Source organism: Geospiza fortis, unplaced genomic scaffold, assembly GCF_000277835.1.
Source record: "Geospiza fortis unplaced genomic scaffold, GeoFor_1.0 scaffold181, whole genome shotgun sequence".
Classification (NCBI taxonomy): Eukaryota; Metazoa; Chordata; class Aves; order Passeriformes; family Thraupidae; genus Geospiza; species Geospiza fortis.
The window spans coordinates 1753181-1780288 of NW_005054412.1; the positions used below are offsets into that span (position 1 = coordinate 1753181).

The 27108-nt window shown below is 37.0% G+C and overlaps 1 protein-coding gene across 6 annotated transcripts in view; it reads right to left on the bottom strand.

Annotated features, from left to right (window-relative positions):
* PDS5B (PDS5 cohesin associated factor B) overlaps positions 1–27108 on the bottom strand; it is an 82046-nt gene that overhangs the window by 11152 nt on the left and 43786 nt on the right. For all 6 annotated transcript variants that reach the window (XM_031061415.1, XM_031061414.1, XM_005426364.2 and 3 more), the window contains 10 exons: positions 26418–26576; positions 25591–25659; positions 20732–20868; positions 16093–16216; positions 10369–10573; positions 6129–6243; positions 5645–5777; positions 4730–4849; positions 4341–4403; positions 1984–2129 (listed from right to left, as the gene is read on the bottom strand). In XM_031061415.1, coding sequence (XP_030917275.1) covers positions 1984–2129; positions 4341–4403; positions 4730–4849; positions 5645–5777; positions 6129–6243; positions 10369–10573; positions 16093–16216; positions 20732–20868; positions 25591–25659; positions 26418–26576 — 1271 coding nt within the window. The remainder of the gene's footprint in view (positions 1–1983; positions 2130–4340; positions 4404–4729; positions 4850–5644; positions 5778–6128; positions 6244–10368; positions 10574–16092; positions 16217–20731; positions 20869–25590; positions 25660–26417; positions 26577–27108) is intronic.

Here is a 27108-nt window from a genome sequence, read left to right on the forward strand (position 1 = left end):
TGTGGGTACTACTATAGATATCAAGTATCACAAGCCACACCATCTAAGTCTCAAGACAAATGTCTGGATCAAAACCACATTCAATTTTCATTTTTTCACCGGGAAAGATAAGCAGCCCTTTTAAACAGAAGAGTGTGAGTTGCAAGAGTAAATCTGTGTTTGCATACAATTGCCTACACTTTCCTATAGCCATCGAAGATTCTCACAGACAGACCAGCCAAAGAACACACATCTTCCTATGGTGAGGTTTAGGCAATAAAACAGCAGTTCAAATTTCCCTCTGCTTTTTGCAGCAGTAATTTCATTTTTATTTCAGTTTCTGCAAATGTAAGCATGGACAATAATGCCTCCTGCATATGTAAAACACTGAGACCCACAGATAAAAGGTAATGCACAGAAGCCAATACACAAGTCATTTCATTTCATCTGCAGAAGCAAGATTTTTAAATCTTACCAGTGCACGTTTTTTAATGAAAAGAAATATGCTGCATGTGGAAATGAAAAGTGGTATTCAAATACACAAACTCAACTCCCTGGCCTGGGCACTGCATAGTGAGTGAAAGACGTTCTCTCACTCCTACAGGTGTACAATCTGTATTAACTGGGATGTAATGGGAAGCTCAGGTTTTATACATCCTCTCAAAAGATGCAAATCTGTCTGTACATATTCAGACATACTAAACTGGAAATATCATGCATCCTGAATCCTTCCCATCTCTTTTTGTCTTTGGCATCTCCACCCAAAACACTAATCCCTTAAACTTAAGTGAATTGAGAGATCATGAAGATGACAGAACATGTTATGCTGTGAGTGCAGCATTTTTTAAAATTTGATCTCAGATTTGTTTTGCTGGATATAGAGAAGAATCTGGAGTCCTAGAACCTGTCATTAGCCAGTAATACAGTGCAGCATGTGAACCTGCATGACTTGTATGAAATAAGCCTTTCTGCAGACTTTCCAATGGAGAAATATTTATTGTAAAACACTGCACTACATTTAAAATTAATATTATATATTTAATAGTCACAGAAGTACCAAATGAGAAGTCTTAAATTCAAACATAACATTTCCTAAGTCTTGAAAGAATGTGAAACAGTAGAAAGAATACAAATAGCGGAGGCTATACAATCTCTCACTGCCCATGAAAAAAAAAACAAACTAGTGACAATATAACTTTCAGTTAAAAGAAAAAAATGAATGTAAGAAACATAAACTGATGAATAACCTACAAAACTGACACAAAATAAGCCATAATTTTAAAGACAGATAACTAGAAGATGACTTATGTAGCATTACAATGCACTCACTTCTCCATCACAAAACTATCCTAAAATCCAAAAATATTCGTCTGCAAAGTCCAGTAAAGTGCAGGACTTGTGGAGGAAGTCATGCAGGACCACTACAATGGTCTACCAGTTCTCCCTGGGTGGGATGTATTTGTAGCATTACAGCCAGGTTCCCAGGGACTGCAGCTGTGTGTACACACACATACCTGTGTACATACATACGTGTGGGGGGCACACAGCTATCTACCTAAAACACACCCCAAAAAACCCCAATTCTGCCCTCAAAAAATTAAAACATATGAGGCTTTCCTTTTCTCCTTCAGCCAATTCTGGATGTAATTTTGTAATTTGATTCTGGGGTTTGGGGGTTTTTTGTTTTGTTTTTGTGGGGATTTTTTGTTTGGTTTTTTTTTGTTTTGTGATGTTTTGGAGTTTTTTTTGTTTGGTTTTTGTTTGTTTGTTTGTTTTTGGTGGGGTTTTGTTTGGTTGGTTTTTGTTGTTTTTGTTTTTTTAAGAAAATTTATTTCTGGAGTTAGAAAGCCATACTCATGGCTTCAGTTATACCAATGTGGTATGTAAGTTTACTTCAATGTAAGATAAAAGAATTCTGTCTTTTACTTAGAAAACATTATAGAAGTATTCAAAGTTTCCATTACAAATATTTGAAATATCAAAGATCCTTTGTTGTCTACCAACCTCCCTTTGATCCTTCCTGGAGAGCTTGGATTTGAACTGCTGCTGGCATTGCTTACAGTTTCCATTCGTGAAGATTTGGATTGAGACTGCTTGCCTGCTGACGAAAGAGGCTTATTAACTGCTCCAAGAACATTGGCTGCTTTGGGCTGAAACCAAAAATATATTTCCTTTATTTTAAGCTACACGTTCAGATATTGTTAACATGTACTATGCTTAAAATAGTCACAGATTTCACTTTCTGCAATCATTATGTTAATTTTAACACAAAGTGATAAACATTTTCATATGAAGGCTACAACAGACACCAGAAGGAAGCTGAGGGAGCTGCAATCAAATAAGTAGCTGCCATCAAAGCTGGTATTCTTCTCTCTAGCCTTAGATTCTGTCCTCCTCTCATTGGTAGTGCTGTGTGCTCACTGGACCATGCAGTCAGGCACTGCATCACTCTGTGTGCCATTTGCTTTCTGCTGATTTATCTACCTGAACCAGCTCCCTATCTGCATCAGAAAAGCACCTGGCGCAGCAAAGCAGAAATAGCAGCACAAGGGCCCTTTCAGCAAAGGAGACATTGCTGGCAACCACATTAGTCTCAACTGGGTATAAATGAGAATCTCAAAAGCCAACTACCATGGAGAAAATTCTGATATTTCTTGCACAGATTTAAAAATGTTAGGCTTTTATTAATTCAGGATCAGGTTATTAATTTAACTGGATTATCTTTCAGACTTGCCAAATGCCTCCAGCTCATACTAACTTTTGAGAGAGCTGAAAGAGTTCAATTATTCCTAAAGAGAATGCCAAACACTCATGTACAAAAATTTTGAGTTAAAGACCATTCCCTGCATCTCTCATTATCCATCTTCTCCTTCAATATTAGATTCTAACTATGTCTGCAGTTAGTGACAGCTACAAAAAGTTCAACATGCATATCATATCAGCCTTGGGTGTTTCTTTTTTCAGAGCTAGAGACCATGGAGGTTCTGGTTATACTTTTATAGCCAGAGGGAATTTTACAGTTAGAAAGATTCATTCTGCACTGAGCACAAAAAAAAAAGAAATAGCATATGCTTTCCAAAAATAAACCTTGGAGAACTAAATCCAGCTTAACAATTTACTTTTATTAGTTTAGAACTAAATGTTAATCAGTGTATGCTGAAAGAGCTCAAAAGCAAAGAGCATTTCAAATTCACACTGAACTGGACTTCCTGATGAGGAGGGACTAAGAGGGCCTGCACAAAGAGCTCTTCCCTTCCACAGAATCTACACTCAAGGCCTTCCTGCCCTCAGTGCTATCTGTTTATATCCACTCCACTAACATTCACCCAAGCCAGTCTTCCACTCACAAAAAGAAGACTACCCAGACCAACTTTCATTTCATGCTCCTCTTGTGATAGTGAAGAAACTGAAAAATTTTGTGGTCAAATACACCTCTCCTGTTTGTTACAAAGTGTCAAAACAACACAAGAAGAGCTAGAGTACTCAGTGCTAGAAATTTAGAATAATATAAAAGTTAACTTAGGATTCAAAAGAATTTCAATGATGATCTATTCTAATCCATAAATGTTGACTTTCAATTTCTCAAAGAGAAATCTGCTTCTTTCCTAGCTTGCACTCCTCCCTTATTATTAAGTTACTATCTGACAGCTAATGCTTCATTAGCAGAGTTGAGGGTAATGAAGATTTCTTTCTTTCACAAGGTAACAAATTAATGTTCTTTGTCATCTAGAACAGGATGCATTAATCCAGATGAAAACCACAGTTTGTCACTTCCTTTACCAGATATTAATTTTATCCTAAAGAGTACCTGGGTTTAGTTTTAGTGAAGAAAGAACACTGCCATTCAATAGAATGCATATTCTGAAGGAACAAATTAACAGAACTATAGATCAGTCAGCTATCTTGTAAGATACTGTAAAATGGTATTCAGCTTTGCCAAAGATTAATGATGTGATTTTTAAAATTATTTGTTAGAGTTTTCCATAGCTGCCACTTTGTATGCAACACTGTAGTCTTCTGCAGTCTAAAAAGGTTAACCATTTTGTCAACTTGACAAATATTATGGGTTATATTGGGGTGGTTTTGGATCCTCTCCTTCTAAAGGCAACAGGCTTTGCCTATTGTTGCCACCACCCAGTACAGACAGCAGCTGTTTTCCTTTTACCCGTCTCCTTCTCTATACCTAGAAACAATCGGTTCTCTTAAACATAGCGTTTAATTAGTTCCATGCTAGTGTTCTTCAAAAAACAAAACAACCAAAAAACCCACAAAGAAAGCAAACAAAACTGTCACTCCAAAAAAAAAGACAAACCAGAACACAAACACGGCACAAAACCTCAACCCCCCCCTTCCATACCTACCTTTCCAGGGGTGAAAAAAGACTTCATTTCCGGAGGAAGATAATTTTTGGTGTTACTGAAATTCTGTAAAAAAAGGAGGTGGGGCCAATTACAGCAATAATCAGCAAACAAGAGGTAAACATTCTGGAGATTGCACTGAAAGACTTAATTTAGATCATTGATGCTTTTGAATTTTTAAACTAGAACAGTAATATGGGAGCAGGGGGGAACAGAAATTGGTGTGTACACATATATATATTTATGAAAATATACACATATACATTTTCAACTACAATGTAAGAGGGAGAAGTCTGGAGTTACAAGAAATATTTAAGAAAAACAACTGTGAATTACAACCAGCAAATATTTAAACAGGCTTATCTCAAGAAAAATTAAATGCCAAAGTGTACCTTGTCAGGTTGAGTAAAATATCTGGCTGGAAGTACAGGGTCTTTAGGGGATTCCAAACTGTATGTTGTACTCTTTGACATAATGATATTCATTGCCACATCACAGACTGTATATAGTTTCTGTAAATAATAAAATTTAAAAACCAGTTCATTGAAAATCTTGACAAAAGCCAGGGTATCTTTCATGCACAGGACCACAAGAAATCACAGTTCAAAAGCAATCATATTAAATATTTAACACTAGCCTGGATCCTAAACAGTGTCTCTCAGGATACTGAAATACAGATGGTAAAAGCAAAAACATTGTGAGTCTAACAGTTGAAGACTGATGGTTTTCATGGTCTTTCTGCACTCAAAAGTAATGCTTGCCATAGTTTCTAAGACAAAATTAATCAAATGAGCACACACATCCCAACCACCCACTACCCAAAACACATTTCTGTGGAAAAAGCAGAAAAGGGACAAAACTGGACATGATGTGATGCTAAAACCACAAAAAAAAGGGTTTGATACATGCACTACACAATACCAGTGATTTCGAATGTATTTTTGTTCCTCTATTAAATTTACACTTTCACTGTAGAAATGAAATAATAAAAAGCACTTTAGTGGATGATTTAAACAGTAAATTTTATAGTTTGTATCTATTTAAAGTTAGTGTTTAGTAATCTTACTGAGACAGAAACAGAAGAACTGAAAACTATTATGACTCCCTTGCAAATGTGCAAGAATTACTGAAGCACAGGAAAATAACTGCTATCTAAACTAAAATAAATATAATCATTACAGTAAGTATCTTTTCATACTTACAATTCTATTGAAAGACATTTTGAAGTTAGTGTATAAGCAAAAAGCAACTCCTTCACATTAGCAGGCCAGAATTAAATGCAATTTCCAATAAAAAGTATCACCTACTTCATTCATTTTTTGATCATCCGGTCCTTGAGCATCCTTAGTCTGTTTGATATTTTCTACCATTTTTCTGATAAAGGCATGACTGTTGTTTTCATTTTTAGCCATTAATATTTCCAGTATGAACCACAGACACCTACAGGAGAAATACAGTATCCCACATGAACCAAAGTACAAAAGAAATTCCTTTATAAAGCACATTTGAGAACATGATTAAGTCCAGCTTTTACTAGTATTATGAATTTGAACCAGTCTAACTCTGAGAAAACAGTTCTTTTGGCAAAAGGAAATGAAGATGAGCAGAAGGTGAAGGGTTTCTCTATAAAATATCACAAAGCGCTAAAAAAGCACCAATACTATTTCTCTCAATACTTTACACAAGTAACTGGCATCATTATGCACACTGGACTATGTAACAGGGTGCAACAACGAATTAAAATCCCACTTAGCATAACGTTAGAAATAACACTATTAAATGTGGTCTTACTCTTTAATGTCCTTGAGTTGTTCGATGTCCTGGACTTTGACATAATCTGGGTCATGAGCTAGAAGATGGATAGTATAAGGAACAACATACTCGGGTAGAAGTGACAACAGTTTCTCTGAAAAGCAGAAGAAAGATGCATTAAAAAACTACATACCAAGAAGTATGCTTTTCTACCAAAGAGGAGAGGGCAAATCTTGAGGTCAGCATGCATTAAGGTACAAACACATGTGAGCCTATCATTTCTCTATGATGTTTCATTTCATGGCTGATGTGCACATGTTTCAGGTGTGCAACAATTAAGATTTTAAGTATCTCTAACTCAGGGCTGCTTGTTTTCTAGCTACCTTGAGATATACAGCTCCAGTTACCTCCTACTCCCAATCCTTTCCTCAGTTCAAAGCCTGTATTCTGAAGGACTTTGAAAAGCAGACATGAGGATGGATCACAAAATCCATGTTGACTGCAAGATGTGAGACCAGCACAACTACAGGATAAGCTGTGACTATTTCTTTGGACACTGAAGTGTGCAGCCTTGCCGTCAAGAGAACAAAGGTTTTCTGCAGGGATTTTGCAGTCAAATTGACACAATGTCTGTTTCCAGAGGAGTGAGAGGTCACATGAAAGCTGTAACAAAGTAGTAGTGCACTGAGTTTGAAAGGCTCAATCCCATCTAAACAGAGCAGCACAACTCTACTGTGACATTTAAAGCATTCAAAGTATTTTCTAGCATTCTGAGACTTTTGGAATCCTAAGCAGGACCGCAAGGAAGTCTTTCCTCCATCATGACAGTCTGAAGGCCTATCTCCCTTGGGGATTCAAAAAGGAAGGGTTGTTGCCAATGGCCTTCTCAGAGTTATGATCACAAAATACATGTTATGTAAGGTAACAAACTCCCTGACCCAACCAACACCATGCAGCGTGAACTGCAGCACCTCAGAGATCATCTCCCAAGGAGCATGGCCAACAGATGGACAAGTTGTATACCAAAAGTAAAAAAAAAACATTTTTCAGCAAACATCCGCACTGCTGACTTTAGCCTGATGCCTCAGTGAAGCCAGAGAACACACAGCACACCTAAGTTACTAAACCTGCACCCTGTGCAACAGGCAAGACAATGGTCAAAAGAAGGCATTCTGCTATTCCATGTATATTGCTATGGCACAAGCATCTGATCTTTAGTGCTCATGGCAAATGCAATATCATAGTATTGACATGACTTGAATGTACATGTGAAGCGAAGAGGGAAATTCCCAGCTCAGTTTTTGAAAAGTCACATTTTGTGATAGTAAGTGCATGACCAAGTCTGGAAAATCTTCTTTCAGTAAACTTTTGCCTATACCATATTCAGTTATGAATAAGTCCAAACATCTGTAAATCATTATATGCACTAATATTATTTGGAAACTAGTTAAAAATACATTAGAACACTAACAGTTTTACCTCTATTATATGTATTCATATGACATGTGCTTGACAAATATTGTGCACATCAAACAAAATACACCATTATTGCAGATTTTACAAAACTAACAAAGTAACTGCCATGCATACGTCAAGTCTTAACCTATACCCTTCTTAGAGATCTGTATAAATAGGAGTAATGCACAGTCTACATAAGATATATATAATCTATAAAATCACCCAATGTCTTCCTATTTCAAGCCATATTTATGTAATTGAAATCCAGCATACTTTAAAAAGCAGTTTTCAGTGTGTTTCAATTGACACTGCACTATTAACTTTAAAAACATCCTTTTTCTTTTCAAGCACTGTCCTGCATTTTAGCCAGCAGCTGTTCACATTACTAAACAAAAAAAAAAAAAAAAGATAGCAGGGAAGCAAAAGAATATAATTAAAACTTCAGAACACTAGCAAAATTGGCTTGCCTGAGATATGCCCCAGACAAACCAAACCACTATTATTTGTACTAATTAGCAACTTCAATAGAATGCTAATCAAGAGCTCATAAACTCAGTTTTTCAGTAACTTCCTGCCTTGGACAATTTCTCATATAATTATAACAATAATTCCAACTGGGTCTGGAAAATAAAATGAACTAGTTCCAGACAAAACAGGGAAAGAAAAAGTATTGATACATATTATATTTAACCCTGTCATGACAAAAAACAGTAGGAAAAAAAAATAGAACTTTTATCTAATGAAAGAAGACCCTAGCTGAAAGGTAGGGTGCCTTTCCTACCAGCACACAAAACTACAACGTGCCAAAACCCTTCACAAGAGTCCTTTATGAACTTTTAGGAAGAACACTCATTTAAAAAAAATTAATCTTTACTCTTGTAGTTTTTCTGCTTACTGACTTTCAAGTAAAAGCCCATCATGGGAACATAAAAATTCCTATCCAAGACACGTCTCTACCCAGATGAAACTAGTAAAAGATACACAATCAAAATAAGTCTCTTCTTGAGTGGCTTCCACTCCGAATAGAATTTAGAGAATTTAAGAGGGCTGAGAATAATTTCTGCCAGCCTATAAAAGGCCAGCCTGGAAGAAAGAGGTGTTTTACTGTCGGGTACCAGTCCTTAGAAAGTTTTCCTCAGGCAGGGGGGAAACAGAAATTTACCATATTTTCAACAAAAGCTGAAATCCCCCCAAAATATCCAAGAGATATCCTCCTCACCTGTATGAAGTTTTCGAGACAAAACGTATCACAAAAGCACACATTTATAGATTCAGACAAATAGGTGGAATAAGGAACGATGCAGATTTCCAGAGGAGGTACTGCCGTCATTACCACCCTGAGTTACCGCATGGTCAGCACAGAGAGTGGCAGAGGGAGACACACATTTAAATATTGTGTTATATCCAGAAATGAGCACTGGCTGAACTGCTGCAATATGGATATTTTAGGATACAAACAGTTCAAGATATTTTATTTGCTGAAAGCTCAGACTGGTAAATCTGAATGGCACGAAGTTAAGATTGTAATTCTCAAAAAATCCTGCAATCTATATTTAATCCAGACTCCCCATTCATTATAACATATGTCGAATCAAAGGCATCATGCAATTATTTCAGCAAGAAAATAATTTATCAGGTGCACTTTGAGGTCCTACAGGATAAAGAAAATCACACACACCTAGGTTCCTCAATTTCTTCCAGAGATTTTTGATAGTAACTTTGCAGCATCTGTTTCAAACACATGATAATTCTTATGCTTTCTGTCTACATACGTAAAAAGAGATTTCAACTTTCAAGAGTAATAGTCTTAAAATTACTTAGAGGTGTTTGTTCTATTTATTTTTTATCTTTTACATGTTATTGAGTGGGAGAAAAGTACCACTTTTTTCTTTAATTAATGATACATAAAAGGATCTGTCTGTAGACTTACTCTCTGATCAGTCTAAGGGGACTGTGAAAGACTGACTGATATAACTAATATAAAGTGATTCATAAACATAGAAGGAAGTCAGTTATCTGACAGCATCTCTGAGATGAGATTCACAAAACAGGTCTGGTTTAGGCTAAAAGGATGGAAAAATCCCCTTCACTTCACAAAAGTCAAACCATCAGTAATCTTTCAAAGAAATAAAACTTTCAAAACCTCTCATTCAAAAATGCTATAGCTCTTCATAAAGGCCTACTTTTTCCTATGACCCTGTACCAGCATTGCAATACTGTATGTCTGTAGCTTTAAGTCAAAAAGACTGACTTAATAAAAGAAAAATAGCTGACATGAGTCCATAATAACTTCCAAAGCATTCTCACGATCAACCACTGGCACTGAGAAGAAAGCATTGCATCAACTCATCCTGAAGTGCCAACAAATATAGCCCTTTGCAGGAATAACACAAGATGCTATTCAATACAGCAGTGCAAGGACAGTCTATTTAGTACAGCATTTATGTATTCAAGTTACTTATTAGTAATTGCTGAAGTAAAATTAATCATTGTCACTTCACTTAGAACATTATTAACATTATTAAGTTCAAATAGCACACATAATTGCCTTGGAAAATTACTTCACTTCCAATATATTTAGGCATAAGCATTTGCACATTTTTAACAGAACCCAAAGACCTCAGCAGTGGCCTGTTAAAAAAAATCAAAATAAAACCTGGACAAAAGAAAACCTGAAACTTTCAGTTTTCATCAGATACCTCTAAATCAAATCTACAGTCATTCTGTGTATAAAAACAGACAACTATCAATGTTTTCAGTCTACTCACATTTATATTTGAACTACAACACCTGTAGCAAAAAGTGACTTCTATTCTCTTACCACTAACTGCTGCATGTTGCTTCAGATATTCCCTTCTGACATTTATGTTCTTCACAAGGCACTGCCTAGCATGAGCTCTTCTCTCTTTCACAGGATCTTTTGCACACAGTGCACAAATAGCCATATATTCTAGTGGCAGCCGTAGTCTAGAAAGGCCTTTGTGAAGTTTCTGAGCAAATATTTGTCTCACTTGGTAACATTCATCCTATTAAAAAAAAAAAAAAAAGGCAAAACCAAAAAAGATAACTGTAAACTTTTATTAAAGCAATATAAACTGAAAAACAAAGCACGAAAGCTCAGGTAAATATGCTAAAACCAATTAGACCTTGAAGCCACTGAAACATAGGAATTGCAAGAATTTTTTTAAATACCAAGTCAGAGCAATTTCATTGAATTAATCAGCTGAAGCTTCCTTTAAGCTCAAAAGCAGAGCTAAGGTTCAAAAATTGTGCAGGAAGATATCATACTCAGGACTCAAGGCCTAATTTAGCATAGCAGTAAGGCATGGAGTTACTGAAATTGTTCACAGTTGAGTCACTTGCTTTGTAGAGTCAATGTCAAAGATCTGCACAAAAACATTTTATCCACCAGTAACCACCACCATGTCAATTTTGCTGCTATAATTTCACACATTTTCATCAAGACATTAATATTAAAAACTGAATAAAATTCAACAGAATTACCAGACAAGGTGAAACACCAAAGAGAGTTCCAAGCATTTCCATTATACTGTGGAAACCTATGCACTACAATTGACCATGGAAGAAAATTATCTGTGTTTAACAGCTGCCAAACAACACGAAGTAAAACAATATGAAGGCAGCAAATGTAGTTCTACAGCTTATTAAGCAATGTGTTCCCAAAAAAGGCATGAAGTTTAAATTTTTTTTTGTATGAAAATAACCTACATATACTATTTAAGACATGACAAACCATTTCCTAACACAGGACAAGGAAGCTTAACAGAAACACGTGTAGAAAAGACTTTGAAGAAAACATACAGAAAAGCTTAAGGTAAACAAGATCACCAAAATAGCTTGGCACATTTAACCTGCCAAAAAAAGGTCAAGAGGAAAGATTTATATCTAAATACAAAGAAAAAATGTTAACAGAAGTAAGCAGCTATTTTAGTCAAATGGCAGCTTTGAAGTCAGAAAGGATTGAAGAGGGTTTTCAGTTATCAGTCAACTGGAAGTGCAGAGCCAAAACCTAGGCACTGGAAACACTGGCTCTGCTAGATTTGCAAATGGCATCTAAAGAGATCACATATAAAAAAAAAATCTTCCCTCTGCCTCCACCAAAAATGAAATTGAGAAGAAACTTTTTTCAACCAAGCCCCATTTTCTCCTTCCTGTGCTTCAAGCAATATTCCCTCTCTGTGGACTGAAGCCCTGAAACACCTGCTGCAGCCAGAGTTGAAGTAATCCAAGCCCACAAACCCAAACCATGAGACCTGCTCATCATCTCTTTTCTCCTTACAGCAAATCCACTCCTACAGGAGGCTAAGACAGAGCCCTCCTTTCCCTCCCCAGTATCACCTAAGTCTAAAGCCTTTAGGAAGCTCAGAAGAGATGGATGTCTAATTGCTGTCCCAGCAGGGAAACATCTTTGTCTCTGAGGACAAGGGAGGTACAGTTGGTTGCTACTGATGGTATTGTGTGGCCAACTGGAATGACTACAATTCCTTTATCTTTTAATATTGGGAATAACCTTAAATTTGACTCAGTTCTTACACTAAGAAGAAGGAGACAAAACTTAACCAATGTATGCTATTTTTAACAGCATACACAAACTCCATAAATTAAGTTTTATATACCTACACCTCTGAATTTAATGCAAATTCATCAGAAGTTCACCATTTAAAAGCATTAAAAAATACATATTTGCAAAACATCATGTACCACTCAGACACAGCTCTGATTCCTCAATTACACCACCTTGAGTTAACAAAGAAAACTGAAAAAGCTTTGGGATTGTTTTAAACAAATGAAACTTATGCAATCCACAAGACTTATTCTAAATACAATTAAATTGTATTTTCAACAGCAAAGCTTATCAGATCTTAAATCTGATCTTAAACCTTGTTGAACACTGAAGTACTATCCTCAGTTACTTTTCACTGTCTCTCAATATGAAGCTCTGTTGACATCAAAATTTGTTCTGGAGATCACAGAAGTCAGCTGCTGGTAAGCTTGTAAGATTGGCCAAACTTAATATGCAACTTATTTTACAATTACTAAAACCACATGCATTTCATCATAATGCCCCTGTTTACCAGTGCCACTTTCACACAGCAATTAGTGACAAAATTTAATTATGTGTTGTGCACTCCAGCCATTATACATTACAAAAAGGCAGCATCAGACAGAAAAAAAAAGTGCCAGCACAGAACCTCAGCAGAACCTGTGCAACCATCACAAGCCTTAAAAAGTAAGATTTTTCCTGTTGTTTAATCTGTTTTCTGATCTGCCCACTTAGAGAATCTTTGCTGTGAATTAAATAACACAAAACTAGAGTTGGCCTTGATGTCACCTGATTTGTGGCTCGACTTGAAAGTGTTAATAATAAAAAAACTTTCAGAGTATTCAGTATCTACCATCAAGAAATGGATTCTAATACTAACCACTCTAAGCATTAACATATATGTATGCATATGTGCACATGCTGAATCTCCAAAAAAAAAAAACCAGTATCCCTTTTAAGTGAAAAAATCATTAAAGCTATTACAGCTACTCTGCATCTGAGCATCTCCACTGAGAAAAGTGAGAAAGGAAATTGGAGAAGGCCTGAAAAACACCTAGAAAAGTTATTTGTAAGTATTCAAAATCCATTAAGAGCTGCAGTGAAAATGAAAGGCAGAATTCCTGACCTGACAGAGCCTACAATCTAAATTCTAAAAAACAACCTACAAAGTCACAAAAGGCAAAGAAATAACAATAAATGAAGAAGGAAACGTGACAGAAATGATACTACAAAGGAACAGATTCTCCTGGAAGCAATGACAAAGCATATGGATAACCACAGGGAGGGGATTGCAGACACCCAACATGGCTTTACAAAGCACAAATCATGCTTGACTGGTGTAACCTTTTACAATGAAGTGAATGTGCAAATGGCTAAGGGATGAGCAACTGATGTCACCCACCTGGATTTCTATAAGGGCTTTGACACAGTTATACACAACATTGTTGTCTCTGAATTGGAGCAATATGGGTTTCAGAGATGGACTACTCAACTGATAAGAAACTGGCTGGATGGCCATGTCCAAAGGATTGCAGTCAAAAAAAAAAAATCAATGTCCAAATGGAGATCAGTTGAGAACAACCCTCAGCAAGCCTGTGGATAACACCAAGCAAAGTGGTGCAGTTTGGAGGGAGGGCTGGCACTGGAGGGAAGAGCTGCCATCCAGAAGAACCTTATTAGGCTTAAGGATGGGCCCAGGGGAACATCAGGAGGTTCAAGAGTCCCAAGCGCAAGGTCCTGCACCTGGCTCCAGGCAATTCTCAGTATCCATACAGGCTGAGGGACAAAAGGATTGAGAGCAGCCCTGCAGAGGACTGGGGTCACTTGTGGATGAAAAACTGGAGATGAGATCACAGCCCAGAAAGCCAACCATGACCTGGGCTGCATCAGAAGGAGAGTGGCCAGCAGGGTCAAAAAGGGAATTCTCAACATCTACTCTGCTCTCATGGGACCCCCATCTAGAGTGCTGTGTCCTGCTCTGGAGCAATGGTTTTAAACTGAAAAAGGTGAGGTTTAGATTGGACATATGGAAAAGATTTTTTTACCATGAGGGTGGCAGGACACTGGAACAGGTTGCCCAGAGAACTTGTGGACACCCCATCATTCAGGGAGATGTTCAGGGCCAGGCTGGATGGGGCTTTGAGCAACCTGTTCTAGTGGAGCATGTCCCTGACCACAGCAAGGGAGCTTAATGGGATGATCTTTATGGGTTCATTCCAGTCCAAAGTATGCTATAATGCTACAGTAAAATGTGATACTAACTGGTTTATAAATGTTGAGAACCCTATTATGTTCTAATTTGAATTTTATCTCTCAAAATTCCCTTTTGAAAATTCAGGGAAGGTAAGCATTAGACACAAAAAAGGTGACGACACATCTGTTAGAATATCCACAAACAGTTAAGACTGTTATAGCCAGAAGATAAGTGATAGAAGTGAGAGATGGAGGAGGGCAAAGGGCCTGCACTTTAACATACTGAAAAGAGTATCAAAATAACGAAGCAAAATTCTAAGAGGAGCTACAAGGTTTATTTGCAATAAAGATTTGCCACAGGAGGAAAATGACTGAAGGAATGAACAGATTTTGATCACTGGGTTCACAAGAAAACAGAACATGCAAACACTACATTGGCAAGGCTAGTCTGGCATGACATTATCCAGTTTGAGTATCCTTTCCGGAGCAGAGACAGAACTTATTTGTCATTACACCGAGTGCCTATTTTTGTCTCAACTAATTTTGTTCTGAACTGTAAAATCTTTATAACTCATATTGAGACAAGACTAACATTTCTGTTCAGTTTTGGAATAGGAAAGCTGAAAAGTATCAGACTTTGTTTGGGTGTAAAGACCTTCAGTTATTACCACTGAATTCCTCCTTTAGTTTTGCTAGATTTCATCTGCTTAAGTAGTTTAAAGCTTTGTTCCATTTCCCTTGTTTTTCATAGCATTTGGGAACTGACTAAGAGCTCCTTTTCATAGAAACAGAGAAGCTTAAAATTCACATAAACATAGTTAAAACAATATACAAGCCTAATAGGGACTGTCTTACTCTGGTAAAGGAATGATTTTTCTAGCCTAACAGTAACCAACTCCAAGCAACTTTAGAAACTAAAAAAGATACTCTGTATGAAAGTAAACAATATCCACACAGGAGCCATTCTCCATATTTTCTAACATTACATGCCAATTTAAAGTCTTCCAACATTCAAAATGGTTTGCAGATTTTAAAGCTTTAGCTGGACACAGGAATTAAAATCTAAAATGGCGTATTATTATTGCTGCAGAAATCTTCTGGACAAGATTCCTTGCAGAGGATTTCTTGACTTCTGGAAAGCCAGGAGAATACCAGCAGCTACACAAATAACACCAACAGAAGTCCCTTCATGACCACCTTACTCTTGGGGTATGTACAACTTGCCATGCCTACAACCCAGAAATAGAGAGGGTCCCTATATCTCTACTTACCATTTGAAGTTATTTCCTTACTATGGGCTCACAGGCAGAAGCTAAGGATGAAAATTCCAGCATCTGCTAAGGAATATATCCCTATTTCTTCTAATATTTGAAGGATGCTAACTATTTTTACAGACCTCTGCATTCCAAATATATTCTACCCAAGTATTGAGAAACCAAGATCACTGTTTCACCACAGTTCAATATACTTTGCATCATCTCATTTTTACTTCTAGTAATGTTATAATGCAGCTGGGTTATTACTTAAATACATACTGCATATCTTAGTTTATTAGTATTCTAACATTTGACTACTCTAAGTCAGTATTTCCCCAATGGACAGTCCAGTACTACAGATCTAATTTTCATCCACAAAGTTTTCAGGATTACGAAATGGAGAAATAATTTCATGCCAAGGCTGAATATTTTGCACAAAACCAGATTTGCAGAAATATACATAACATACAGAACAAACAACTATATACTCATACATCTGCTGATAACCCACAACTCCAACAAATTTCCTTACATTTATGGCTAGTGCACACAGCTGGTATTGTTCTAAGGTGATGATTTCATGGTAACAAGGTTCTTGTGCCAACTTCACAATAGCATTCCCTGCAGCCAGCCTCAAGCGAGACATGTCAGGTTTACTGAAAAACAAGCACATGGATTGTGAAGGTTAATTAGTAAAAAAAAATATGTAATTATTTGACTCAGCTAAATCTAATAAGTTTGCATCACTGAACAACAAGTACTTCAAAGGAAAGAAGTTTCTGTGAACTGAGCCACCCCTATGCTAGCAGAAGCAATTTCAAACCCAAAGTAATTTTCATGGCAACACATTTTATAGCCTATTCCCACTTACCATTACCTGGTCCCAACCTGGCAATAAAAATTTTCCATCAAACCTCCTAAAAGTTACACACAGATGTGAAACAATTCTAGCTTTGCATTGAGTGAGGACAGTCCATACTGCCCCTCAAAGACCACATCTAGCAGTAAGATACTTCTGTTCAGCTTGCTGCTCCCCCCTCAGCAGGAGAGTCCTGCCAAAGAAGTAACCAGTCCATTTCTAGTTCCCAGAGTTGCCAAGCTTTCCTAGCTCAAAATTCAGGCTTCAGGCAAAAATCAATTAAGATTAATTAGACACTGTAATACATGACCAAGTGAATTCTATTTTAAGAGAATAGCAAAATGTCTTTTGAATGCAACCACTGAAAATGTTGTATATCAGATGTGTGGCAAATTTTCTACAGCACAGAACTATGACATTCTAAGCTCCAAAAGGTTTTTAATTTTTCTCTTGGTGAGCATTAGTTTAAGAAAAAATGCAAATGGTATTTCAAGAAAATCTCAATTCAAGTTCATATCTAATATCAGTACTTTCAGCAACTGTTAGCATCCTCTGATACTGAAATAGTCCTATTTTATGCTTAGTATAGACTAAAATCAAAATCCCACTACAAAAACATGCAAGATTAGACCTAGCTGTTCTACCTAACCACAAATAGAAAAGTTGTACAATCTTGAGTTCTTTTTAATTTTATAAGTCATAAGTTTTATGACTTATAAAATTAAAAAGAAAGACTTGGAAAGGACAGTTGAGACACTATCAATAAAATTCGATATTAAAAAAAATACAAGACTGGTGAATTTAACATGATAAAATCTCAAAGAAGTCAGTTGTTGATTTAAAAGCAATTCAAGAAAGTCATCAATCCTACTACTTCAAAGTGCGAAGGATGAACAAGAGAAGGGATTTGTTGTCCAAATGGGACCTTGCCTTCACCTGACACTCCAGGCTGAACAGTGCTTTGAAGTAAAAAAAAACCCAAAAAAATTCCCTTACAGTGTCACTGAAGGGTAGAGTTGTGTAGACTTCAAGAGGCATAGGGGCAGAGTCACTTTTAGGGCTGATGTGGGCAATAACACCAAGAAGATTACAACATGACTGATGGCCTCAACAGCATCAAAGGCTCCTGAGCCCTGCCACTTTCACTTAATTCAATTATGTTTAGCAAATTATTAAACACTGTCTAAAAGACAAGTTCAAGCCATGAACACTAAAACTGACTCACACAGAATGACCTCATATCAAGTACAGTCTAAAAGGTTATGTTCTGTACTGAATGGACAGTTTTACTCTCTTCAAAGCCTACTCCAAGTCAGAAGGAGCAGTATCAGGTTTGCACAGAAGGGACACAGTAAGCATTGCCAGAAAGAAGATATCCTTATTGCACTCAGTGGGTGAGGAACAAAGGTCAGGAAGTGTCAGCAAGTTCCCTGCAGAACTAACAGGCCTGAAACATCATCTCCTCTGCTTCAGGTTTTGAGAGTAATTGTTAATGTAGGCAGTATGGCTCACACAGAGACAACAGACTAGTCCTTCTACCCATTTGGAGCTTTTTTGAAAAGCAATACTGAGAATTGCAAATAATTATTACATGTCCTGTCAACAGGGCTCTTGCCTCATTCAGCAGTGGATGCACATTCTCCCTAGTCTTCCTTTTGTCACTTATTTACTTAGAGAAGCTCTTCTGGTTGCCTTTGTCACTTCTCACTAGATTTCATCCCAGTTGGGATTTGGCTTTCCTATCTGTATCTCAGATGGTGCTCCCTGTATTCCTGCCAGATTACCCATCTCTACTTCCTCCTTCTGCTTACCTCATACCATAGAATAGTTGGGGCCAGAAGGGATTGTTAAAGCTCATCTAGTCCAACCCCCTGCAATGAGCAGTACTTGCAGGCCTGTCCAACTTGACCTTGAATGTTTCTAGGGATGGGGCAGCTATTACCTCCCTGAGCATCATGTTTCAGTGTTTCATCACCCTTACCACAAAAAAAAATTCTTCTATCTACAGGCTCCTTTAAGTACTGAGAGGTCACAATAAGACCCTTCTTATTGTGGTCACCCCAGGTCACCCCAGACCCTTCTCTTCTCCAGGCTGAACAACTCCAAATCACTCAGCCTTTCCTCATAGAAGTGCTCCAGCCCTCTGATTGTTTTTGAGACCCTTCTCTGAACACACTCCAGCAGGTCCATGTGTTTCCTGTGCTGAGAGCCCCAGAGCTGGATACAGTACTTTGTGTAGGGTCTCACCCTCAGAGTGAGGTAAAGAGGCAGAATCAACCCCCTTGACCTGCTAGCCGTGCTTCTTTTGATGCAGCCCAGGACACAGCTGGTTTTCTGGGATGTAAGCGCACATTGTTGGCTCATGTCCACCCTTTCACCTACCAGTGTCCCCAAGTACTACTCTGCAGGGCTGCTCTCAATCCCTCTTTTTGTGTTTGAATTTTGCCAGGAGCACCTTGCTCATCCAGGTACAGTTTGCTGAAGTATCCATCTGCTTTTCTGCTGTGATCACTCTTGAGTACTGAGGGATGATTTTTGAATACTAGGTAATTAGCTTTCTAAGGCCCCTCTTCCCTCCAGCCCTTATCCAATGGAACCCTACAAGCACATTCTTGTAGAGTCCCAAGACGGTTCTCCTGAATCCCACTCCAGTCTTGCCTCCTAGCCTCCTCCTTGCCCTCAGGATTTTGAACTTCACCATTTTAGGGTCATTATAGCCAAGGCTGCCTTCAACTTTCACATCCCCAGTAAACCCCTCCTTGCTGGCATGTATGAGGTCCAGTAGAGAGCCTCTCCTCATCAGGTCGTCTACCAGTTGTGTCAAAAAGTTGTCATTGATGCTGCCCTGGATTGTTATGCACTGCCCTTGCAGCAGATATCAGAGAGGCTGAATTTCCTCATGAGGGCCAAACACTGCGCACATTACGTTGTTTTCAGCTGTTTCAAGGCCTCATCCACTTCTTCCTGGTCAGGGGTCCCACAGCAGACACTCACCATGATGTTACACAGAGCAATCTGCTCGTCAGTCTTAGCCCATAAGCTCTCCACTGGCTCATCTTCCATTCCCAGGCAGAGCTCCAGGCTCTGGGGTTGAAGGGTTACCTCCACAGCCACATCACATGTCACTGCAGCTTTCTCCCTACCCTGAAAAGATCCCTCCCTAGCCCTCCATTAACTTGATTTTAAAATGGAGAACAGATCACATCATTACATAAAGTTTCCACTTTATATAATTACTTTTTGAGTAGAAAAGGAGTGGGAAAATTAAATTTCTGAAACATGCACAGTAAGGAATCATCACTCCAAGCATGAAAACACACAGGATCTACAGAACTGATCTATTCTCCAACTACTGCATAAGCCAACCATGTGCTCCAAGTAGCTGTGCTGAAAAGCTAAATTACTGCCACTCAACTCCCTGGCAGCTGCCATGAATGGTCACATTACAGAACTTAAAACTATAAAACAATTGTTTACAAAGAACTTTAGGACAGACTACACAGTTGCTACAAATATAATATACTAGACAGCTCTCAGGTTTGCAATTTTGCACACACAATATGGTTCTATCTGCATAACTACTGTATAACATTAACTCTACCTGAAAATCAGAACCTTTTTAAACATACTGGCACAACCTACCCATGGCTTTAATGGCTTTTGTAGACATAAATTTTCAATGTTTGGCAAGCAATAGCAGCTGACAACTTGCCACTTTTCCTACCACAGAGGATTAAGAAGACACCCAGAAAAACAAGTGGTCTAACAGTCACCTAAAAGGTAAATTATTTATTGAGATTTAATCCTGTTTACACATTTCCTTCTTGCTTTCACTTTTAGAGACCTCAAGATAGATTAGCCTGTCTCCAAGCAGAAGTGCCTTGTGTACTAAGTATTTCCACCTAGTTTATACAACACACTATTATTCTTTATTAGAAAGCCCACCTATTGGCATTTGGCATACACAGCAATTGGTACACCAGGAACAGCAAGCTGCATAAAAAATTAAAACAAATTTTCAGTGGGAAAGAGGAAGTTGCACAGTTTATTCCTGCAATATGAGTAATAGCCTATTGAAGGGATAAATAAAAGCAAGAATATAAAACCTAAAATTCAGCTGTGTGTACAGTGTTACAAAACCTGAGACTCAGCAAACTTATGTAGAAACCAGCCAAGCTTACTATCACATCTTATGAAATGAAATGTATAAATTGTTAAGCAGTCTAGCAGAGTAGTTTACAAACTACTTCAATTAAAACTCTCCCCTCACCCCATCATCACAGACATGAAAACATCACCATCTGGTACATACCTTATTTTCCCCTGCTCTGTTAAGTCTCCATCACTGTGTAATATTGTTGTTAGCAGTCTCAGAGTAGAAGTACCTGACTTGCTGTGGTTGTTCTTCATTCCTAGCAACCATCGAACCATCATCTTGATGGCCTGAATCTGAAAAAAAAAATTGATACCAAAAATTCAAATCCTATTATAAGCCTCATTTTTAAAATAATCTTTAAATTAATCACATGGTATTTTTTCCCAAGTGCTTTTTGCTGCTACAAACATAAGTCTGTCAGGACTGCAAAACATCATTTAAATACTGAAAAAGAACCAGACATACTCTCACTAGACAGCAACTTTTCACTGAAAGTCTCAAGTATGTATTACAGCAAATAAAAATTATACATTTAGTTAAAGTTTGAGCTGCTTCTTCTATAAGCAATCACATATTTTGTCCTTTGAAAACATTTTCTTAATTGAGCTTACATCCATTAAATACTGTGAAATAGGATAAACAGTTAGTTTATACTTACTAAGAAAATGTTACTGGATCAAAAAGCAGAACACATTTTCACCTCTATATATTCCCATAATTCACAGAATATTCTGTGTTGGAAGGGACCCACAAGAACCAACAAGTCCAGTGAATGACCCATACGGTGACTGAACCCACGACCTTGGTGTTTAATTCCTGTGCCCTATACATTCTCTATTTACCTATGCCATACTTGAGTTAAATTTAAGAAATATACTTGAAAAAACATTTAACAGACATCTTGACTATTAGCAATCTGTACTACAACAACTTACCCTGGTAAAGAATGCTTTTTTCACAGCTATTTAAAGAAAAGCCTCAAAGTCAGGAAGGGATAACTTGGTTTTGCCAATGGAAACACCAAGTGTTTTGAGGAAAGCTTCTGCCAGTATGCAGAATCCAGCAACTATCATGAAACACTGAATAATTTCACATTTCTTTAGTGAAAATAAAACATTAATTTGGAGATTTAGTTTGTTTTAGCATTTGAATTCCTTTATCCTTTCATTTTCCTTTCATATGACAGCAGAGATAACAAAGAAAAAGAATTAATATCTTCTTACAGCATAATGAAAATGCTCGTCTAAATCACATAGATATCCTTTGGGGGGAAAAAAAGGAAACAAAAAAAAACCAAAAAAACCACCACCCAAAAAAGCCCCAAAACCAAAACAAAATACGGAACTTTGAAGATCAAAACCCAAAAGCTTTAGAAAACTTACACTTTTCGTACATGGTAACTTCAAATATTCTCATTAGTGGGAAAAGCAACTCTAGTAACTTTTATACAAACATTCATAATATCAACAAATTTAATTTATCATAGCATAAATGATCTGCTCCTTGCAATGAACTGACCAAAATGGTCTCGTCAGATCTCAGTTCTAGGACTATCACTTGCATGTGAGTTTAGTTTTTAGGACTGTAGTCCACTTGCTCCACCTTATTGGGTAACACCAGTGAGCTGTAGGATGTCTGTCACTCCAGAACTCAAAATGCAAATGGAGTCTGAGGAGCAGAATTTGTCTTGTCCTCATTTTCAAAGGGTCTTCCACTGGAACAGCTCTAAGTATCCACTAGAAGCTTTTAATAACATCAAACCCAATATAATAATTGTAATATAACAATAATGGCATCAGATCTTTTCACAGCTCACAAATTCAGTTTCTTCACATCATAACCAGGACCTGTAACTGTTAGTGCCTCCCATTTGTTGGGAGGATGGAAATATGAGAGCTCTCTTTCATCTTCAAATAAATGACACATTCAGCCAGAGAACAGACACAGCTACCTTGTCCCTTGACCAATTTCAATTTCAATCTTTGCTTCTAGTAATTCCCTCCATAATGTCTTTTCCCCAATTTTATTATCCAAACCTATTCTAGTTTTCCTTCCATGTAGTCAAGTCCTAGTCCCGCCTCCTTCAGAATTTTTGTCTGACCCCACTAGTTTCCCTATTTCTTTGCTGATATTAATGATGGCATGGTGACATTCCAGCAACCATGCAGAATTAAGCATTCCCATGAAAGTAGTATAGGGCATGAGAATTCCCCCAGTCACTACTACAGATTACCCAAAGACTAAGTTAAACATGACATGAGCGTGGACTGCTGTCATGTTTTAACTTCTCCCTTTGCAACCAAACTGTGTAGCTATTAAAGGATAATTCCAGTTGGAAGGAGTGTTAGGATGTCTACAGTTCAATCCCCGGTTCAAAGGAAGGTCAGCTATGAAATCACACCACACTGCTCTCAGTTTTAGGCACTGTGGTGTCAAAAGCCCTCCAAGAATGAAGACTGCACATGCTCTCTTGGCAACCTGCAACTTCTTGCTACCTGTTGCATTGTCAGACTGTTCTCAGGCCTTTCCTTATATTCAGTCTGAAGTTCTTGTTTCAATTAATGTTCCATGAGCCTAGAATTCTCCTCTGAGATGAAAAATTATTTTTACACAACATGAAAAGATAAGAAAGCGAAAACGAGACAGAGCCATATCAAACACAACACAGTCTTCCTACTACATCACCATTATGGCAGCAGCTGGCTAAAACTTTAAAACAGTTTTTTAAAATTAAAAACTTTATATTCCAGTGATATAGAAGGAAACAAGAAATGTCACTGCTACTACCCAAGTCTCAATCCCCTGCATGGTGCACAGTACTCATTACAGGTCACTGCCAAGAGAGAATTGCTTTAGAACTCAAGTGTCCAGTATAGGAATTCCAGTCTAACTCTTATAATCATTAATCCAATTCATAGTTAATACTGTTTCAATTCACAGTTCTTGCTTCAATTCGTGTTCCACGAGTCTAGAATTCTCCGCTGAGATGAAAAGTTATTTTACACAACATGAAAAGATAAGAAAGCAAAAATGAGACAGAGCCATATCAAACACAACACTGTCTTCCTACTACATCATCATTATGGCAGCAGCTGGCTAAGGTTTCTACTGCCTGAGGTTTCAGAGGCACAAAGGCTGCAAGTTTGTGCAGTAGTGAAAAATGAAACAAAGCCCACTTCAAGCATAGTTAGAGAAAGAGTACTAAAAACCTTATATTGCAGTGATATGGAAGGAAACAAGATATATCACTGCTACTACACAAGTCTCAACCCCCTGCATGGTGCACAGTACTCACCGCAGTTCACTGCCAAGAGAGACAACTCCTTTAGAACTCAACTGCCCGGCATAGGAATTCCAGTCTAACTCATATAATCATTAATCCAATTCATAGTTAATACTGTACTGAAACATTTCTCTGCAGAGAGCCTTTCACAGAAGGTTTAGCACCCAAAACTAAGGTTATCCTCTGTCAGTCTACATCTGCTGGCTGGACAATACTAAAATGTAGTTTTCAGCAGTCCTTCCCACTTTCATACTCCAACTTGCCAGTTTTTAAATCCCCACTAGATATATAATAATGCTACAAAAGGAAAAAGAGGCTTGAAAAACCAGAGTGAAGAAAAGTACACGATCAAGAGAGAAATCATTTATAAACTAATGGCAATGTCTGGAGTATACATTAAGTTTAAGCTCTGCAGTAGTAATAAAGGATAATTAAATTTGCAAATCAATTTTCACAATAGCCTGTTTTCACCTGCAAATAAACTCTTACAGTTTTCAGGCTTGGCTTCAACTGCAAATTGCCTTAAGAATTTCTGCAGGTTAATTCCCTTCCAAACAGCCAAATGTATGAGAAGTTTTATCAATATAAAAGTACGTTTTAGAGACTTATTACAGCTTCACAAATAGTTTATAATAATTAAGAAAAACAATTAATATTTACTTCAAGTTACATGTATAATCACTCAAGTGAAATCATCTCTATTTAAAATTAGCACATCATTAAATTAAAACAAAGGTGCATTCTTTTAACAATTTTTGGAGTATATTGTGTAACTATGGAGTTGCACAAACATGAAAAATATCCTTTGTGGAGTCAAAAAACTAAAAGCAACAAATCAACTTCAATAAAAGCCAAGCCTTTCCAGCAATGTGTTCTGTACCAAACTGCAAACCAAAGTACTCACTAACCTAGCAGAAAAGAAGGTCTGCTAGGAACTGTTTAACAATTTTGAGAGAAGGCAAATAACTTTTTAAAACAAGAGCCACTCTACTCAGAAGACATTAGAAACTAAACAACTGATATAATATAGAGCATACTATAAAAGACAAGCAATTCATTCTGAAAGAAGTGAAAGCAAAAATCTATCCCTGTTCTGAAGGGCATTTAAAAACCAAATACAGATATAGAATATATTTTCCACATCGTGAGTCTATTTCTAATTCACTGAAAAATTGACTGACAGTATCTCTTACATAGTACAGAAAATGTAATACACTTACTCCAAAATAAGAAAAAGCTTGAGATGACATTTTAAAGTAAAGTAGCAAAACAAACCCCCCACTATTTTAAAGTTACTTTTATCCTAAATCCAGGTTTTTCTCTAATACACACTGCAAACATAGAAAAATAAATAATGTAACAGATTTATTCATTTGAAGAAACTGACAAATCCAAACCCCATTTTTCTTCTTCCAAAACAACACTGAAAGTTTCTTGGAATGGCATAAAAATTCAACAGAAAAAGGAAAGGCTTTTAACAAAATTTCCATAGTATTTAACTCCTACACTGAAGAAACGGGGAAAAAATAATTTTACTTTAAGTAATCCAGCTATCCTCAAAGTCAAATGTCAGAAAACAAAACTACACCTATAAAGAGCTTATATAAAAACTTAATGATGCGTATGTGTAAATTTATGCATAAAATTATAATTTAAAATATGCTCCCAAGAGCAAATTGTTATTTAGTATTATAAACAAAGCAGACAGGAAAACATAGTAAATGCCACTCACTTTAACAAGGGTTTCAGGAGACACTTCTTCATCTGGGACCCAAAGTTTTGTTGTCTTTTTTCCTGGAAGCTAAGCAAAACGTTACATTTGTTACAGTATTGTTACTCTTCAGTGAAACTTGTAACCTCCTCTTTCTGTTTGCTTCTAGAAAGGATACAACAGCACTCTCTGGTCAGCTCTATGCCTCCTTTACCTTACAGAAGTAACCACTGCAGAAGTGAGATACCTCACTATCCAAGCATCAGCAAATTCAAGATTAATAAAGGCACTGGTTGTTGCTGTTACCTGAAAACTATTCCTTTAGGGCATAATAGCCATTGCCATGAAAATAACAGTTTTTCCATATCCAGTAGACTGGAACCTCACACACATTTTACTGTTTTAGAAATCAAGCAATGCACAAGTTCATTTTTTGACTTCATAATCACTTTAGAATCAATACAAAATTGTTCAAAAAATTTAAATTCAGTCTTCCATTTAAATAGCGTATTTTAATTTCAAATGTAATATACTTCCTAAAAATTACAACTCACTCAAGATAAGAAACAGAATGAAATCATAACAATTTTCCCCTTTTTAATGAAGGCCAAATCACAAATGATGTAATGCTGTGCTATGCAGGTCATCACTTTTGTAAGATTCCCAAATCAGCAGAACTCTCCTTTCCTGTACCATGGGTTTTGAAGACAGTCAAACTACATGAGGAAATCAAAAGACAACTATATACAAAAAGCAGAACCAGCATGTCAAATATTTTCCCAAGCACTTGCTGAGTACGATACTGCAGAAAAAGCATACTCTTCATATAAAGTTTTAAAAATACTCACCCTATCATTCATTAGCAAATCTTTAACAATAAAAGTAGCAACCAAAGATTTCAAAGGGGCAGCAAATTGGTCAGGTGCAAGCATGGCTATATGGCCAATAGTAACCAACGGCGTAATGAGGTGCTCAAAATTGCTTGGATCCAGACTTTTATGCAGTGGCTAAGAAAAAAAGACAACAAATTCAACTATTACTGATATAATCTGTGTCTTACTGAAGGGGTGGGAATGACTTGTCCATATCTATTTCAGAAATACAATTTCAAAAGAACTATTGATTATTTAATTCTAAAGATACATTCACTAACCCATCAAGTCTTTCTCAAGTCAGAGGAAAGGTCAAGATGACAGACAAAATATTTATCACCTCTGGGTAGTTCAAAAAGTGACAGCTCAAGCATGACCATTTAGGAAACAATGGATTTAAAAGCCTACTTTCTTGTAGGAGAACAAGATCTCAAGCTAGCAATTCCAATAATGGACTATGATCCAGCCTTCAAGATAAGAGGCTGAGGGCCACTAATTAAAAAGTACGTTTGCAGTTACAATTATAAAATTCATTTAGTCTGTACCACAATTCAGTTTTCCTTAATTTCTGCAACCATTTAAATACTTTTGACCATTTTCAACAGGGGTAAGAAGTACCATATGGTTCCTCTTTCTATAAATAGTTCATGGTTCTAGTACACAGCCT